The sequence below is a fragment of the Oncorhynchus gorbuscha genome, linkage group LG24 (genome assembly GCF_021184085.1).
Source record: "Oncorhynchus gorbuscha isolate QuinsamMale2020 ecotype Even-year linkage group LG24, OgorEven_v1.0, whole genome shotgun sequence".
Taxonomy (NCBI): Eukaryota; Metazoa; Chordata; class Actinopteri; order Salmoniformes; family Salmonidae; genus Oncorhynchus; species Oncorhynchus gorbuscha.
The window spans coordinates 58,977,208-58,993,451 of record NC_060196.1 but is presented as its reverse complement, the minus strand read 5'-3'; the positions used below and the strand labels follow the sequence as shown (position 1 = coordinate 58,993,451).

The following is a 16,244-nucleotide window of genomic DNA, read 5'->3' as shown; positions in this document are numbered from 1 at the left end:
CCCTCTAGGATGGAGAAGTTAAAGTATGGGGATTCTATTGGGGGGATATAGGTAATATACATGAGAACATTTTTGTCAGTTAACATAATATTATACATTTTTAGCCAGATGTAAAATAGTTCCTGTTTTGACTAATTTAATAGAGTGGGTTAGGTCTTCTCTATACCAGATTAACATACCCACTGAGTCTCTTCCATGTTTCACACCTGGTAGTTTGGTGGATGGGACTACCAGCTCTCTGTAACCTAGAGGGCAACCAGTGGGTCCATCTCCTCTACACCAGGTTTTTGTAGAATGACAATGTCAATATTTCCAATTTCTTTGATGAAGTCTGTGTTACTGCTCTTAAGGCCAAAGGCAGATGATCTCAGACCTTGTATATTCCAGGATAAATAGTAAGAGCTTTGCGTTCCATGTTGTCTAGTGTTGTTTTGGTGTGGTTAGGGCACGGACCATCACAGTAGGTGTGAGTAGAGCATGTTGAGCATCAGATACATAACTCTTAGGTCTCAGGATGGTGCTTGGGGGGGTGTAATAGTGGGGGTTGGACCTGTTGCTCTGCTCACGAGCTGGGCATATGTAATGTTGATCTCCTTGCTGCAGGGGTGGGGGGTATGGGGGGTGTGTAGGGTGTGGCTAGGGTTTGATTGGGGAGGGGTCGACTGTTTGAGGTGAGGATGTGGCTGGTGGTTTTGTGGTCTAGGTGTAGGTCCTCTTGGTATAGCTCCTCTGGGTGTAGACCCTCTTGGTGTGAACCCTCTTGGTGTAGGTCCTCTTAGTGTGAATAATTTGGGGCTAGGTTCTCTTGGTGTGAATCCTCTTGGTGTAGGTTCTCTTGGTGTGAAGCCTCTTGGTGTAGGCCCTCTGTGTGAATCCTCTGGGTGTAGGTCCTCTTGGTGTGAACCCTCTTGGTGTAGGACCTCTTGGTATGAATCATCTGGGTGGAGGGCCTCTTGGTGTAGGTCCTCTTGGTATGAATCCTCTTGGTGTAGGTCCTCTTGGTGTAGGTCCTCTTGGTATGAATCCTCTTGGTGTAGGTCCTCTAGGTATGACGCCTCTTGGTATGAAGCCTCTTGGTGTAGGTCCTCTTGGTGTAGGTCCTCTTGGTGTAGGACCTCTTGGTATGAATCCTCTGGGTGTAGGTCCTCTTGGTATGAATCCTCTGGGTGTATGGCCTCTTGGTATGAATCCACTTGGTGTAGGTCCTCTTGGTATGAATCCTATGGGTGTAAGTTCTCTTGGCGTAAGTCATCTTGGTGTAGGTTCTCCTTTCTTCTCCCTCTGATCTCCTTCTGATCTCCCTCTGATCTCCCTCTGGTCTCCATTTGTTCTCCTCTGGTCTCCCTCTGATCTCCCTCTGGTCTCCATTTGTTCTCCTTTGTTCTCCCTCCTATTTTTCTGTTTTCATACCAGCTGTCCCTCTCTTTTAGTCCTCATGATGTTTTTTAAAGATTGTGTAATGTGCAGGGCCTTCTGGTATCAGTGGCTGGTAACAGTAACAATGTGGGGTGAGAACTGACCACCTGTGCTGTCTGCCACATTCATACACACAGCAGACAGAACATGCAGTCTGCCTATGACTCAGAGGACAGAAACTAGTCAGCAAAACACAGTGTTTGCGTGTGTGTGTGTGTCTGTGCGTGCGTTCGTGTGTGTGTGTGTGTGTGTGTGTGTGTGTGTGTGTGTGTGTGTGTGTGTGTGTGTGTGTGTGTGTGTGTGTGTGTGTGTGTGTGTGTGTGTGTGTGTGTGTGTGTGTGTGTGTGTGTGTGTGTGTGTGTGTGTGTGTGTGTGTGTGTGTGTAGTGAGTCATTCAGTTTCTAACAAGCCTGTTATAACTGAGTTGGAGTTTTTCCAGGATTTCAAAGTTTGAACTGGTTGGAAAGTCCCCTTCACTTAGTTAAACAAGATAAGTGTTCACATGCACACACACACACAGACACACACACACACAGACACACACACACACGCACACAGACACACACACACACGTGCAAACGCACACACGTGCAAACGCACACACACACAAAAAAATTAAAGGCCCCATTGTGCATGACCTTAAGTCAAATTGGTAGCTTCATTCCTCTGCAGTTAGGACAAAGGAGAAGCCTCTTTCTTACTGTCCATGGGAATCATACTGTTGAGCTCCAACCCCTGTCCGGCACTTCTTAACTGATTCCCTGTGTAGGCTACTCATGGAGAATAACAGCAAGGTAATATTACGGTGTCCCAAATGGCACCCTATTCCCAATGTAGTGCACTACTTTATACCAGAGTCTATAAGGTAGTAGTGTACTACTTAAGACCAGGGTCTATAGGGTAGTAGTGCACTACTTTAGACTAGGATCTATAGAGTAGTAGTGCACTACTTTAGACCAGGGTCTATAGGGTAGTAGTGCTCTACTTTAGACCAGGGTCTATAGGGTAGTAGTGCACTACTTTAGACCAGGGTCTATAGGGTAGTAGTGCACTACTTTAGACCAGGGTCTATAGGGTAGTAGTGCACTACTTTAGACCAGGGTCTATAGGGTAGTAGGGCACTACTTTAGACCAGGGTCTATAGGGTAGTAGTGCACTACTTTAGACCAGGGTCTATAGGGTAGTAGTGCACTACTTTAGACCAAAGTATCATGAAGAGACAGGTTAACAAGGAATTTATATTCAAATGTATGATTTATTTAAGGTAGGTGCACATACACACACAGACACAGATAGACACACATACACAAAAAAATACACACACAAACACGCGCCTATGAAAACATGAATCACTTTCTCTCTGGCTCTACTCTGACATCTAGCGATGGCGCTTAACCAAACAGAGCGCAGCTGATAGAGGGAACAATAACAACCTGCGTAATGAGCGCGTGGCCTTGTAAACTTTAGGGACCATGTGCGCTCAAACAATAACCTTGTTCGATCAACAATAAACATGTTGGTGGAAAATGGACATGATGCTTGTGTTGGGATTTATCTAATGGGTACTCTTTATGAGATTTCATCAATAAAAGGTTATGTAAACAAAGATCCGTTTATATTATAAATGTATATTGTATCATGTCTTTTCGATCCCTGTCATGCCTGGCGTTGGTTTAATAGAATATACCATTTAATAACATTTACTGAAATAATTTACTTTCTTTTTTTATTTATATAATCTAATTCAGATTAATTTAATCCACATTGCATTGAACTAATGCATTTCTATTTATAAGCATGGGTCTTATTTTTGAGAAAGGCGGCAGAGGAAGGACTGCGAAGTTTTGACTCTCGGTTGGGTTCGGTCAGACAGGAATGAGGTCAGATACACGAATGTTCATTGCAGACCGATTATTATTACACGGTTTATTCAGCCAATGGACTCCGACTGGGCGTGGTTTTGGACAAAAACAGGATAGAGACAGCCTGTGATTGGCTGATTAGTGTAGCCTTTATTTCTCGCGAAGGGGATATAAAACTGTGTAGTGTTGAACGTTATGTTTACAGTATACTGGCAGACCGATAAGGAAAGAGAGGACTATGAAAAAGCGCGACACTTCCATTCTTCCACATGGTTCTGTCACTGCTAAGGCGAGCTGCGCAGACAGCGATATTATACCTCTCATAGGAAAGTTACAGTGTTGTTTTCAGCAGCGAAGTGCTCTAGGTATCACAGGGCGAGTTTTCAGTCGCACTGGCAGTTGAACGTTTGATTGCAGAACGTTGAAGGATTTTAATGTGTTATTTCGTTCTCTTTTTTTGAAGATATACTCGCACTAGAGACTAACTGCGCAGAGTCTCCAAAACGGACTGAAAGATAGGGGAGACTTGCAATAACTTTTACGCAATCCGTCCAGTGTGGTTACATAAACATACGTTTATTCAGTGACTGAAAGAAAACCGATGATTTAACAGCATTGGCAACTTTTACGCACTTTCTCACCATATCATCATTCTGAACAGCACTTTCTTTGGTACGTTTTCTGTCTAACCGAGAGATTGAGAAAGAAAGAGAAACGATGGTACAGCACATGAGACACACAGAGAGCACAGATTCATTCTCTCCTCGTGGGGACGGCACCGATACCGGAGATATGGACTTGGACATGGACGCGTCTCCGACTCCCGGGTCTCCGCTATCCTCCACGGGAGGGGACCGAGGCAACGTCGCCTGGTGTAAAACCCCCACGGGACACATCAAGAGACCGATGAACGCATTTATGGTGTGGTCTCAGATCGAGAGGAGAAAGATCATGGAGCAGAGTCCGGACATGCACAACGCTGAGATTTCCAAGCGGCTGGGCAAGCGCTGGAAACTGCTCAAAGACACAGATAAGATCCCGTTCATCCAGGAAGCAGAGCGGCTGAGACTCAAGCACATGGCCGACTATCCTGACTACAAGTATCGGCCACGGAAGAAGGTTAAGACGCCCAGCTCCAAGACAGAGCGGGGGGAGAGGGGAGAGAAAGGCGCGGATAGGAGCAGGGGTTCTAAGTCCTCATCGAAAAGAGGCTCTGGGTCTAGGGGGAACAGCAGAGTGCCCAAGCCGGGACAGGGGAGCGTCAAGCTGCCTACCCAGGGGCAAGAGTGTGCGTCTCCCGCGGATCACCACACGCTCTACAAATCCAGATCAGTGACTGGTGCCCGGCAGATACCAGACAAGCCAGCAAGGCGCAGCTACATGTTTAGTGGGGGAGGGAGCTTGGACAGCGGGCCACCCTCTGTGGGAGTCCCAGGGAGTCCCGCCCTGAGCAGCTCGTCTGAGTCCTGTGACCCGATGAGCCTGTATGAAGAGCAGGCGACGGGGGCGAACGACGCACTTTCCTCCAACCCTTCAACATCCTCACCATCATCGGCAGTCCGCCTCAGGTACACACGTGCGTCCTCTCCAACCCCGTCCGCCTCTCACTCCTCTTCCTCCTCCCTCTCTTCTTCCTCGGATGAAGAGCTGGAGGATGAGCGGTTCGAGCTACAGCCGAGCCCCGGGTTTGAGAGCATGTCTCTGGGCAGCATGGGGCCATGTGAGTCGGAGCTCGACAGGGACCTGGACTGGAGCTTCGGCGAGTGTGGGGCGGGATCTCACTTTGACTTCCCCGACTACTGCACCCCCGAGGTCAGCGAGATGATCTCGGGAGACTGGCTGGAGTCCACCATCTCCAACCTCGTTTTCACTTACTGAGCGGCGGAAAGGAGAGAAATCACAGAGAACAAGAGGGAAAGAGAAGCCCCGCCCCGCGCAAAACTAATACCCAGTGAGTGTGAAAGAAGAATCTTCAGACATTCTTTCAGATTATTAGGGAGAGTGAAATGTGAGCTAAACTAACCCTCGTTTTGGAAAGAATAGCCTAATATTAATGACACGTGTTTAGGTTAAATTGTGCAGAATGTATGTATAAAAACATAATCGTCTGTTCCATGTGGGTATTGACAAAGACACGAACAGGGACAGACAAGGGCGCATTGTTGCCTGATGCGCCGAATTGAAGGAAAGTGCATCGCTTGCATTTGGAGAGAGAAGAGAGAAGGACTCTGAGCACGCCTCTTTTAGAAGTGACACACACAGACTTACTGAACTGAAGTATTCAACCGGCTGGCAGGAGGAGGTTTGTAGGTTGATGGTGAACATGACTATGGGTAAATGGGCTTTTGGAGAGCTTGATGTTGCCATGGAGATGAAAGCAGTTTAAGTGACCCACTTCAGTTGTTGTTCTCTGTGTGGGCGGGGTTTATGAAGGTGATATTCAGGTGGGTTTTTCTGAAGCTTAACATGCATGCACTCCTTTGTGGAGTAGTCTGCACTGTTACATTGACTGATGCATCTGAAAATATGTTTATTACAATGTCATTACCGCGCTGATTGTGTGTGCGTGTGTGAGTGAGTGTGCGTATATGTGTGCGAGTGTGTGTGTGCGATCACAGAACACAGTTCACAATCACCAGCTTTCCTCTCAACGGCAGGACTTTTAATGAATTAACAACTCAAACTCAGAATCTTTTCTCTGAAAACCTTTTACACTCTGAATGCACATTTCAGGACCAATTCCCTTACTGCGCAACGCCTAGCACATCTGGCTGTAGTTATACTATATCAGATGACGTTTTTTTATATATCGATGTATTTACACCAGCCCAACGTTTTTTTTTATTAATAATTTGAAGTATTGTTATTGTATAATAGGTCTTGTTTGTGTGTAAACCACCTGGTATCCCTGTGCAGGAGGGCTAGAAGTGTATCTTATTTAAAATGTTGACATCTCTCACTTTTTAAAGGAGAACTCAGTACGTGTGTCATTTTTCTACATGTGTATTTTTGTACGATATCTATGGGAGGGAGTGCCAGTGGGGGGTTACGATATCTATGGGAGGGAGTGCCAGTGGGGGGTTACGATATCTATGGGAGGGAGTGCCAGTGGGGGGTTACGATATCTATGGGAGGGAGTGCCAATGGTTTGATTCCTGATGGTTCAAAGCCAGAGGGTCCGTTGTCACATATATTCCGTTCCTTTATACAATGTTTACACTTGACAGTATCGCGCGCCACATGCTTCTTAAAGGCACAGTGTCTGTATTACAGCAGCCAAGTAAACACATTGACATCCGCTACGTCACTAGAGCGTCAGCTGCACCCAGTGACTGTGTTTCAACAGTGGATTTGCATAACTTGGACCCAGAATGTATTTGTGCTATCTTGTCAAGGAGTGGCACGATGGCACAAACAGACTGGCGCCCAGGCTACAGTATATCAGAATTGTTCAAGAGAGAGATAGAGATGCTGTTGGATTGAGAGGAAAACATCGGTATGCTTTTGTTGATAGGTTTTGATTTGAAACCACTGACTGGATGGAATGTGACACTCACACATTCTAAATGCCTGTTTGAGTCAGAGGGAGGTGGAGGGAGGTGGAGGGAGTTGGAGGGAGGTGAAGGGGGGTGTATGAAGTGCTTCGATCATCTATCATTGCGCAATTGCATAATAAGAGTATTTAATCGTTTTTCTACCTGTTGGCTTACTTGGCTAAGACTAGCTAGCTAATTGTTTTTCCTATATTATGGCATGGCAAATTAGCAATTGTATTTCAGATTCAGGTATATGTATAGCTGTTGTGTTTAAGATTTATTTTTATTTTTAAGAATATCAATTGACGATATTTATGTTTATTGACTGTACTATAATGCAGATACGATTGTGTTTCTATGTATAATGATCAACGACAGACACTAAAATTGCCATCTTTTGTCATTATGATGTTAATGATTGTGGTCCAGGATCTTTATTTTTTTTTTTCATTTTTTTTTTCTCCATTTGTGCAATATGCTGTGTGTATGATCATGTTTCCTCCAATCGTACCATATCTCATTTGAATATAGAACTCAACGCCAGCCAATCGGGTCAATGACTGCCTCAGACCTCTATTACAGAGCATTTTTTATTTGTTTGTTTGTATGTTTGTTTAGTTTTTTTCAAGACGGAAATAAAATCAGCTGGAACTGAATCTTTCTGTCTCTGTCCTCATTGCGTTGATTTATTGGAAAAATTTAGGCGACTGGCAATTCATTACAGTAGCCTGGGTACCAGTGTGTTTGTACAATCATGCCACTCCTTGCCCCAAAACATGTCCTCCTCTTAGAGGAAAATAAGGGGTTCACTAAAATGTGTTTCTTTGTATGCCAGCGCATGTTTGAGTTGAGCTGAATTATGTCTCAGATCAATAGGAGTGGCTCCTCTATCAATCGCCACGTGGAGAAAACGTGGCTGCCACGGCAACACTGTATCCAAGACCAAGGAGGCCGCACACAATTAGCTGGGGACGCCATTTATGTGCCTGCGTGTGTGAGGGGCGCAGCCAGCTATTTGGGATGGAGGAGCTTCTGCCAAACATTTCCTCGACATGACTTAATTGGGAGAAGGGGACGAAGGCAGGTGTGTCTGTGTGTCTGACTGTGTGTGTGTTGGGGAGTTGCAGCAATGAGACAAGATCAAAATAGGATATTACGAAACTGGGGAGAAAAGGGGGGTGACATTTTTTTTTTTAAGTAGTGGCGTGGATCTGTAATCAGTCCGTATTTTGATGTGACCACCATTTGCCTCACATCTTCTTCACATAGAGTTGATTGGGCTGTTGATTGTGGCCTGCGGAATATCGTCCCACTCCTTGTCCATGGGGGCTGTGCAAAATGCGCTGGATATATAATATAATAATAATATATGCTATTTAGCAGACGCTTTTATCCAAAGCGACTTACAGTCATGTGTGCATACATTCTACGTATTGGTGGTCCCGGGGATCGAACCCACTACCCTGGCATTACAAGCGCCATGCTCTACCAACTGAGCTACAGAAGGATATTGGTGGAAACTCTAACAAGCCGTCGTACACCTTGATCCAGAACCAACGGGTGACATGTCTGTGTTAGAAACACGGTAGGAGACAGAGAGCTGGTTTCAAGCACAGAGCGCAGCAGGGGTTTAATGGAAGGGACCATAGGAGGAGGCAGGTAGCTGGGTCCAGTGGTAGGCAGAGACAGTACACGCAGGTAGGTAAAAGGCGTCGTGAGTGAGGCAGGCAAAAACTATCATACACGGGAGGCGAGAAGGATGGGTGAAAAACAGAACTCCGAAAAAGTGTCTCAAAACAATACCTCACAGTGACGGGGTGCAATAACTGAACTAAATAGTGTGGGATGATGACATGCAGGTGTGTGGACAGGTGATCAGAATTCAGGTGATGGGGATCTGGAGAGTGAGCTGCATTCTGGGGATCTATGTGTTTGAGAGTGTGAGCTGGAAAGTGGGCTGGACAGTGAGCTGAGTTCAGGGGATCGATGTGTTTGAGAGTGTGAGCTGGAAAGTGGGCTGGACAGTGAGCTGAGTTCAGGGGATCGATGTGTTTGAGAGTGTGAGCTGGAAAGTGGGCTGGACAGTGAGCTGCGTTCAGGGGATCTGATGTGTTTGAGAGTGTGAGCTGGAAATTGGGCTGGACAGTGAGCTGCGTTCAGGGGATCGGTGTGTTTGAGAGTGTGAGCTGGAAAGTGGGCTGGACAGTGAGCTGCGTTCAGGGGATCGATGTGTTTGAGAGTGTGAGCTGGAAAGTGGGCTGGACAGTGAGCTGCGTTCAGGGATCGATGTGTTTGAGAGTGTGAGCTGGAAAGTGGGCTGGACAGTGAGCTGCGTTCAGGGATCGATGTGTTTGAGAGTGTGAGCTGGAAAGTGGGCTGGACAGTGAGCTGCGTTCAGGGATCGATGTGTTTGAGAGTGTGAGCTGGAAAGTGGGCTGGACAGTGAGCTGCGTTCAGGGGATCGATGTGTTTGAGAGTGTGAGCTGGAAAGTGGGCTGGACAGTGAGCTGCGTTCAGGGGATCTGTGTGTTTGAGAGTGTGAGTTGGAAAGTGGGCTGGACAGTGAGCTGCGTTCAGGGGATCTGTGTGTTTGAGAGTGTGAGTTGGAAAGTGGGCTGGACAGTGAGCTGCGTTCAGGGGATCGATGTGTTTGAGAGTGTGAGCTGGAAAGTGGGCTGGACAGTGAGCTGCGTTCAGGGGATCGATGTGTTTGAGAGTGTGAGCTGGAAAGTGGGCTGGACAGTGAGCTGCGTTCAGGGGATCTGTGTGTTTGAGAGTGTGAGTTGGATGCAGATGTTACAGTCTGGTCAGTATGTAGGCCATGATTTGTATGTATTTTATTTAACTAGTCAGTTAAGAACACATTCTTATTTTCGATGACAGCCTAGGAACAGTGGGTTAACTGCCTTTTGTTCAGGTTTTTACCCTTGTCAGCTCAGGTATTCAATCTTGCAACCTTTTGTTTACTAGTCCAACGCTTTAAACACTAGGTTTACCCTGCCACCCCATGATCACACCAGATACTGACCGGTTTTCTGATTCATGCCCCTACTTAAAAAAGAAAAGCATTTTAAGTATCGGTGACCAACAGTTTTATATCTGTATTCCAAGTCATGTGAAATCTATAGATTAGTGCCTAATGAATTGATTTCAATTGACTGTTTTCATTATATGAACTGTAACTCAGTACATTTACATTTACATTTAAGTCATTTAGCAGACGCTCTTATCCAGAGCGACTTACAAATTGGTGCATTCACCTTATGACATCCAGTGGGACAGTCACTTAACAATAGTGCATCTAAACTCTTTGAAATTGTTGCATGTTTGCATTTATATTTTTGTTCAATGTAGTTTTGCACAGACGACTTCAGCCATATGAAAAACATTCCATAGCCAAATATACCTAGCTATCTAGCTTTTTTTTGCTTCTAGCTTGCTTCTCATTCAACTTGTGTTAGCTAGCTAGTTAAATCTGCTAGCCTGCTATTCGCTAGTTACAGCTGCTAGCCTACTATTAGCTAGTTAAAGCTGCTAGCCTGCTACTAGCTAATTAAAGCCTGCTACTAGCTAGTTACAGTTGCTAGCCTGCTACTAGCTAACTACTGCTACTAGCTAACTACTGCTGCTAGCCTGCTACTAGCTAGCTACTGCTGCTAGCCTGCTACTAGCTAGCCTGCTACTAGCTAGCTACTGCTGCTAGCTACTGCTGCTAGCTGTTGCTGGTCATCTCCAGTTGTTGGTTAGCTAGCTAGTGAATTTGAGACATATTAGCACTGACCATGAAATCAGTCAAAACACCTAAAAAAACAAAAAAAGACATGGTTTCGAAAACGAGTCAGTTAAGATTCCCCACACGGCAGTTTCTTGTCATTCTTGTTAGTGATCTGGTCTTCCAGAATCACAGCAAAGCATCGACTACAGCACCATGGAAGCCCACACATTGTTTATGTGATGTTGCCAGCTAACCCATTAAAAAAATATCCTATATATTGAAATTGAGATGCTTCTTGATGTGAATACTGAGAACCCATTTGGTAGACATAACACATATATAATATAATAATATATGCCATTTAGCAGACGCTTTTATCCAAAGCGACTTACAGTCATGTGTGCATACATTCTACGTATGGGTGGTCCCGGGGATCGAACCCACTACCCTGGCGTTACAAGCGCCATGCTCTACCAACTGAGCTACAGAAGGACCACAGTAACTAAGTTTACATCCAATTGACGACAGATTTTAACGTGAATATTAAAAAACGTCTGTGATGACGTAGTGCACATAAAAACAATTCCCATGTACCAAATAATGAATTCAAGTTAAATGGGTTTCCATCCAGTCTCAAAACAATATGTTGCGTTATACTGCAAATGTGCCAACTCTGGTCTTGGCGGTGTACTCTATCCAACTGCACGGAGAAACAGTGTAGGTAGGATAACCTACATCAGAAACAGTGCAGGTAGGATAACCTACATCAGAAACAGTGCAGGTAGGATAACCTACATCAGAAACAGTGCAGGTAGGATAACCTACATCAGAAACAGTACAGGTAGGATAACCTACATCAGAAACAGTGCAGGTAGGATAACCTACATCAGAAACAGTGTAGGTAGGATAACCTACATCAGAAACAGTGCAGGTAGGATAACCTACATCAGAAGCAGTGCAGGTAGGATACCTACAACAGAAACAGTGCAGGTAGGATAACCTACATCAGAAACAGTGCAGGTAGGATAACCTACATCAGAAACAGTGCAGGTAGGATAACCTACATCAGAAACAGTGCAGGTAGGATAACCTACATCAGAAACAGTGCAGGTAGGATAACCATTTACATTACATTTACATTACATTTAAGTCATTTAGCAGACGCTCTTATCCAGAGCGACTTACAAATTGGTGCATTCACCTTATGCCATCCAGTGGAACAGTCACTTTACAATAGTGCATCTAAATCTTAAAGAGGGGGGGGGGTGAGAGGGATTACTTATCCTATCCTAGGTATTCCTTAAAGAGGTGGGGTTTCAGGTGTCTCCGGAAGGTGACATCAGAAGCAGTGCAGGTAGGATAACCGACATCACAAACAGTGCAGGTAGGATAACCGACATCACAAACAGTGTAGGTAGGATAACCGACATCACAAACAGTGTAGGTAGGATAACCGACATCACAAACAGTGCAGGTAGGATAACCGACATCACAAACAGTGCAGGTAGGATAACCTACATCAGAAACAGTGTAGGTAGGATAACCGACATCAGAAACAGTGTAGGTAGGATAACCGACATCACAAACAGTGCAGGTAGGATAACCGACATCACAAACAGTGTAGGTAGGATAACCGACATCACAAACAGTGCAGGTAGGATAACCGACATCACAAATAGTGCAGGTAGGATAACCTACATCAGAAACAGTGTAGGTAGGATAACCTACATCAGAAACAGTGCAGGTAGGATAACCTACATCAGAAACAGTGCAGGTAGGATAACCTACATCAGAAACAGTGCAGGTAGGATAACCTACATCAGAAACAGCGCAGGTAGGATAACCTACATCAGAAACAGTGTAGGTAGGATAACCTACATCAGAAACAGTGCAGGTAGGATAACCTACATCAGAAACAGTGCAGGTAGGATACCCTACATCAGAAACAGTGCAGGTAGGATACCCTACATCAGAAACAGTGCAGGTAGGATAACCTACATCGGTGGTCACCAACCTTCCGATAAAACACTGTTAAACATAAATTAAAAGACGTAAGCTTATGAAATTAAAATAAAAACGGTTCTGTAGCAAATAGTTTTGTGCAGTAGGCTATTAGCCCAATACATTATCACTGTATATTGGCTATGCTCAGTAGGCTATTGGCCCAATACATTATCACTGCATATTGGCTATGCTCAGTAGGCTATTGGCCCAATACATTATCACTGTATATTGGCTATGCTCAGTAGGCTATTGGCCCAATACATTATCACTGCATATTGGCTATGCTCAGTAGGCTATTGGCCCAATACATTTTCGCCGCATATTGGCTATGCTCAGTAGGCTATTGGCCCAATGCATTATCACTGCATATTGGCTATGCTCAGTAGGCTATAGGCCCGATACATTATCACTGCATATTGGCTATGCTCAGCAGGCTATTGGCCCAATACATTATCACTGCATGTTGGCTATGCTCAGTCGGCTATTGGCCCAATACATTATCACTGCATGTTGGCTATGCTCAGTAGGCTATTGGCCCAATACATTATCACTGCATACTGGCTATGCTCAGTAGGCTATTGGCCCAATACATTATCACTGCATATTGGCTATGCTCAGTAGGCTGTAGGCCCAATACATTATCACCTGCATATTGGCTATGCTCAGTAGGCTATTGGTCCAATACATTATCACTGCATATTGGCTAAGCTCAGTAGGCTATATGCCCGATACATTATCACTGCATATTGGCTATGCTCAGTAGGCTATATGCCCAATACATTATCACTGCATATTGGCTATGCTCAGTAGGCTATATGCCCGATACATTATCACTGTATATTGGCTATGCTCAGTAGGCTATTGGCCCAATACATTATCACTGCATGTTGGCTATGCTCAGTAGGCTATTGGCCCAATACATTATCACTGCATACTGGCTATGCTCAGTAGGCTATTGGCCCAATACATTATCACTGCATATTGGCTATGCTCAGTAGGCTGTAGGCCCAATACATTATCACTGCATATTGGCTATGCTCAGTAGGCTATTGGTCCAATACATTATCACTGCATATTGGCTAAGCTCAGTAGGCTATATGCCCGATACATTATCACTGCATATTGGCTATGCTCAGTAGGCTATATGCCCAATACATTATCACTGTATATTGGCTATGCTCAGTAGGCTATATGCCCAATACATTATCACTGTATATTGGCTATGCTCAGTAGGCTATTGGCCCAATACATTATCACTGCATATTGGCTATGCTTGAATTGCCCTGCCAATGTTGTTCTTCTCAGATCATTTAGAAATTATATATTTTTTAAATTAGGTGTATAATCACACTGGTAATAGATAATGTGTTGTATTACGAGGCACAGCTGAGTGAGCAACATAATTCGCTTTTTTTTACTGGACCGATGGCCTGCACCTTAGTGATTTCACTGTAAGGTGAAACAAACACCTGTTGTAATTCAGCATTTCTCTGTAAGGTCTACTATACCTGTTGTATTCGGCGCACTTGACAAATAAACGTTGATTTGGTCAGTCTGAGGGGAGAGAGCAGCATTGAGGCTTCCTCTCATCTGACTCACCGTCCCTCCGCTGAGAAAAGGGGGACAGTCTTCCAGCTGATGGCCAGTCTGAGGGGAGGGGGGCAGCGGTGAGGCTTCCTCTCATCTGACTCACCGTCCCTCCGCTCTCCCTCCGCTGAGAAAAGGGGGACAGTCTTCCAGCTGACGGCGCACCGTGTTATTTCTACCTTATGTCGATAATCCCATGACCAGAGAAAAATAAATATTCAACGATATTAAAAAAGACACAAGCCTCTAATAATAACAAGACAAGCTTATGTAAAAACTTTACTGTACTATTCATTACAGCTGCAGTGCTGGTTGTAGCGTGAGTGGAAGTAGGGAGAATGTGCATTTGACAGTTCTGAATAACAACTTCAACATAAACACACTCATAAAAACAGCAGCTCTTTGCTGCATTCGAGTCTCTCTCTAGTCATGGTTTTAAACGTTTTGAACTCTCACGATATCAACTTTGCTGTGCGTTCGAGACTTCTTTTTACAGTCCAATAAAACTGTGGAAAAAACATTGAGCAGCAATGTACAACATATGATTGGCCAGCGGTAGTGGATGCATTCGAGTCTCTCTCTAGTTATGGTTGTAAAACTTTTGAAATCTCACACTATCAACTTTGCTGTGCGTTAATGGTTTAACCTTACAGTCTATGAAATGGTACAGACACGGTGAACTGAGCTATCTGATTGGCCAGGGGTAGACCTATAGGTGCACTTGATCTGCTCTCTGGGCCTGCCAGGTAGGCGGCATTCTACCGTCTGACACATTATATGGTTGAAAAGGGGAACACTTTGCCTTCCTGGCACTAGGGCTGTTGAATCAAGTGCACCTACCTCCAACAGAGCAAAACCAAAAAATAAATAAATAATTGGAACGCAAGGCTATATCATTGTTCTTTTACAGAAATGTTTGGTGATAGACTCTTCGATCTCCAAGGCATTCCTAGACTATCACGATTGACCAGTTGGTGACCACTGGCCTGCATGATGACATTATTACGGATGAAGAGCTAGATTAGGAGGCGAGACAATAGTCATAATTGACAATGCTAGAACTGTGTAATGTGCCCATAATGTCAAAACTGACGAGTAAGTAGCCGACATGTACATCTAGGATAGAATCAAAAGTTAGTCTGTGTTTATATAGTATAGTATATATAATATAGGTTAGAATGATGACTACAAGCCAACGTACTTCTGCAAAAAAAATCTAGAGGGAAACAAACCACAACGTGAACAGGAGCTAGTGATATCATCAAGTCACCATGAAACAAAAACGCCACATTTTTCCTAATGAAAAAAAAAAGATATTTATTTGTTTTCTATATTAAAAAAAAAATCCTATGATTTCGGGGAAGTGCAAAACTTTGATATTTCAGCAACAGGAAGTTATCACCTCTAAAAGTGAGGTAACCGCGAAGTTCAACTCCGTGTTGAGCTTCCACACTTTTCTAACATTAGAGGAAGCACAGAACCGGTGGATAATAAGTATTATACATGACAAGTTCACAGTGACAAATCACACCAGGGTCTGCAACTGTCATTTCCAAGCGGAGGCCTTGATGGAGCCTTCGACCAGCATCGGGCGCAGGGATCTCTGGTTGTCCTCTTCCGTTGGAATGGCTACGACATACGACATACTCGGGCCCTGCCTTAGACTTGTTTTTCTCCATCTGTCCATCTCTCTCCCTTGCTCTTTCTATATTTCACACTTGCTTGTTTCTCTCTCTGTGTAGTCCCAACATTCTCTCTCTCTCTCTCTCTCTCTCTCTCTCTCTCTCTCTCTCTCTCTCTCTCTCTCTGTGTCTCCCAACATGTCTCTCTCTCTGTGTAGTCCCAACTCTCTCTCTCTCTCTCTCTCTCTCTCTCTCTCTCTCTCTCTCTCTCTCTCTCTCTCTCTCTCTCTCTCTCTCTCTCTGTGTAGTCCCAACATTCTCTCTCTCTCTCTCTCTCTCTCTCTCTCTCTCTCTCTCTCTCTCTCTCTCTCTCTCTCTCTCTCTCTCTCTCTCTCTCTCTCTGTGTAGTCCCAACATTCTTTATCTCTCTCTGTGTAGTCCCAACATTCTTTATCTCTCTCTGTGTAGTCCCAACATTCTCTCTCTCTCTCTCTCTCTCTCT

At 44.6% G+C, this 16,244-nt stretch overlaps 1 protein-coding gene across 1 annotated transcript; it reads left to right on the top strand.

Moving 5' to 3' along the window:
- Positions 1–3,468: 3,468 nt before the first annotated feature.
- On the top strand, positions 3,469–7,470 carry sox4a (SRY-box transcription factor 4a). The gene has a single exon (XM_046326841.1). It carries the CDS (start codon positions 3,996–3,998, stop codon positions 5,154–5,156), a length of 1,161 nt encoding a protein of 386 aa, XP_046182797.1. The 5' UTR covers positions 3,469–3,995; the 3' UTR covers positions 5,157–7,470.
- The last annotated feature ends 8,774 nt before the right edge of the window (positions 7,471–16,244 follow it).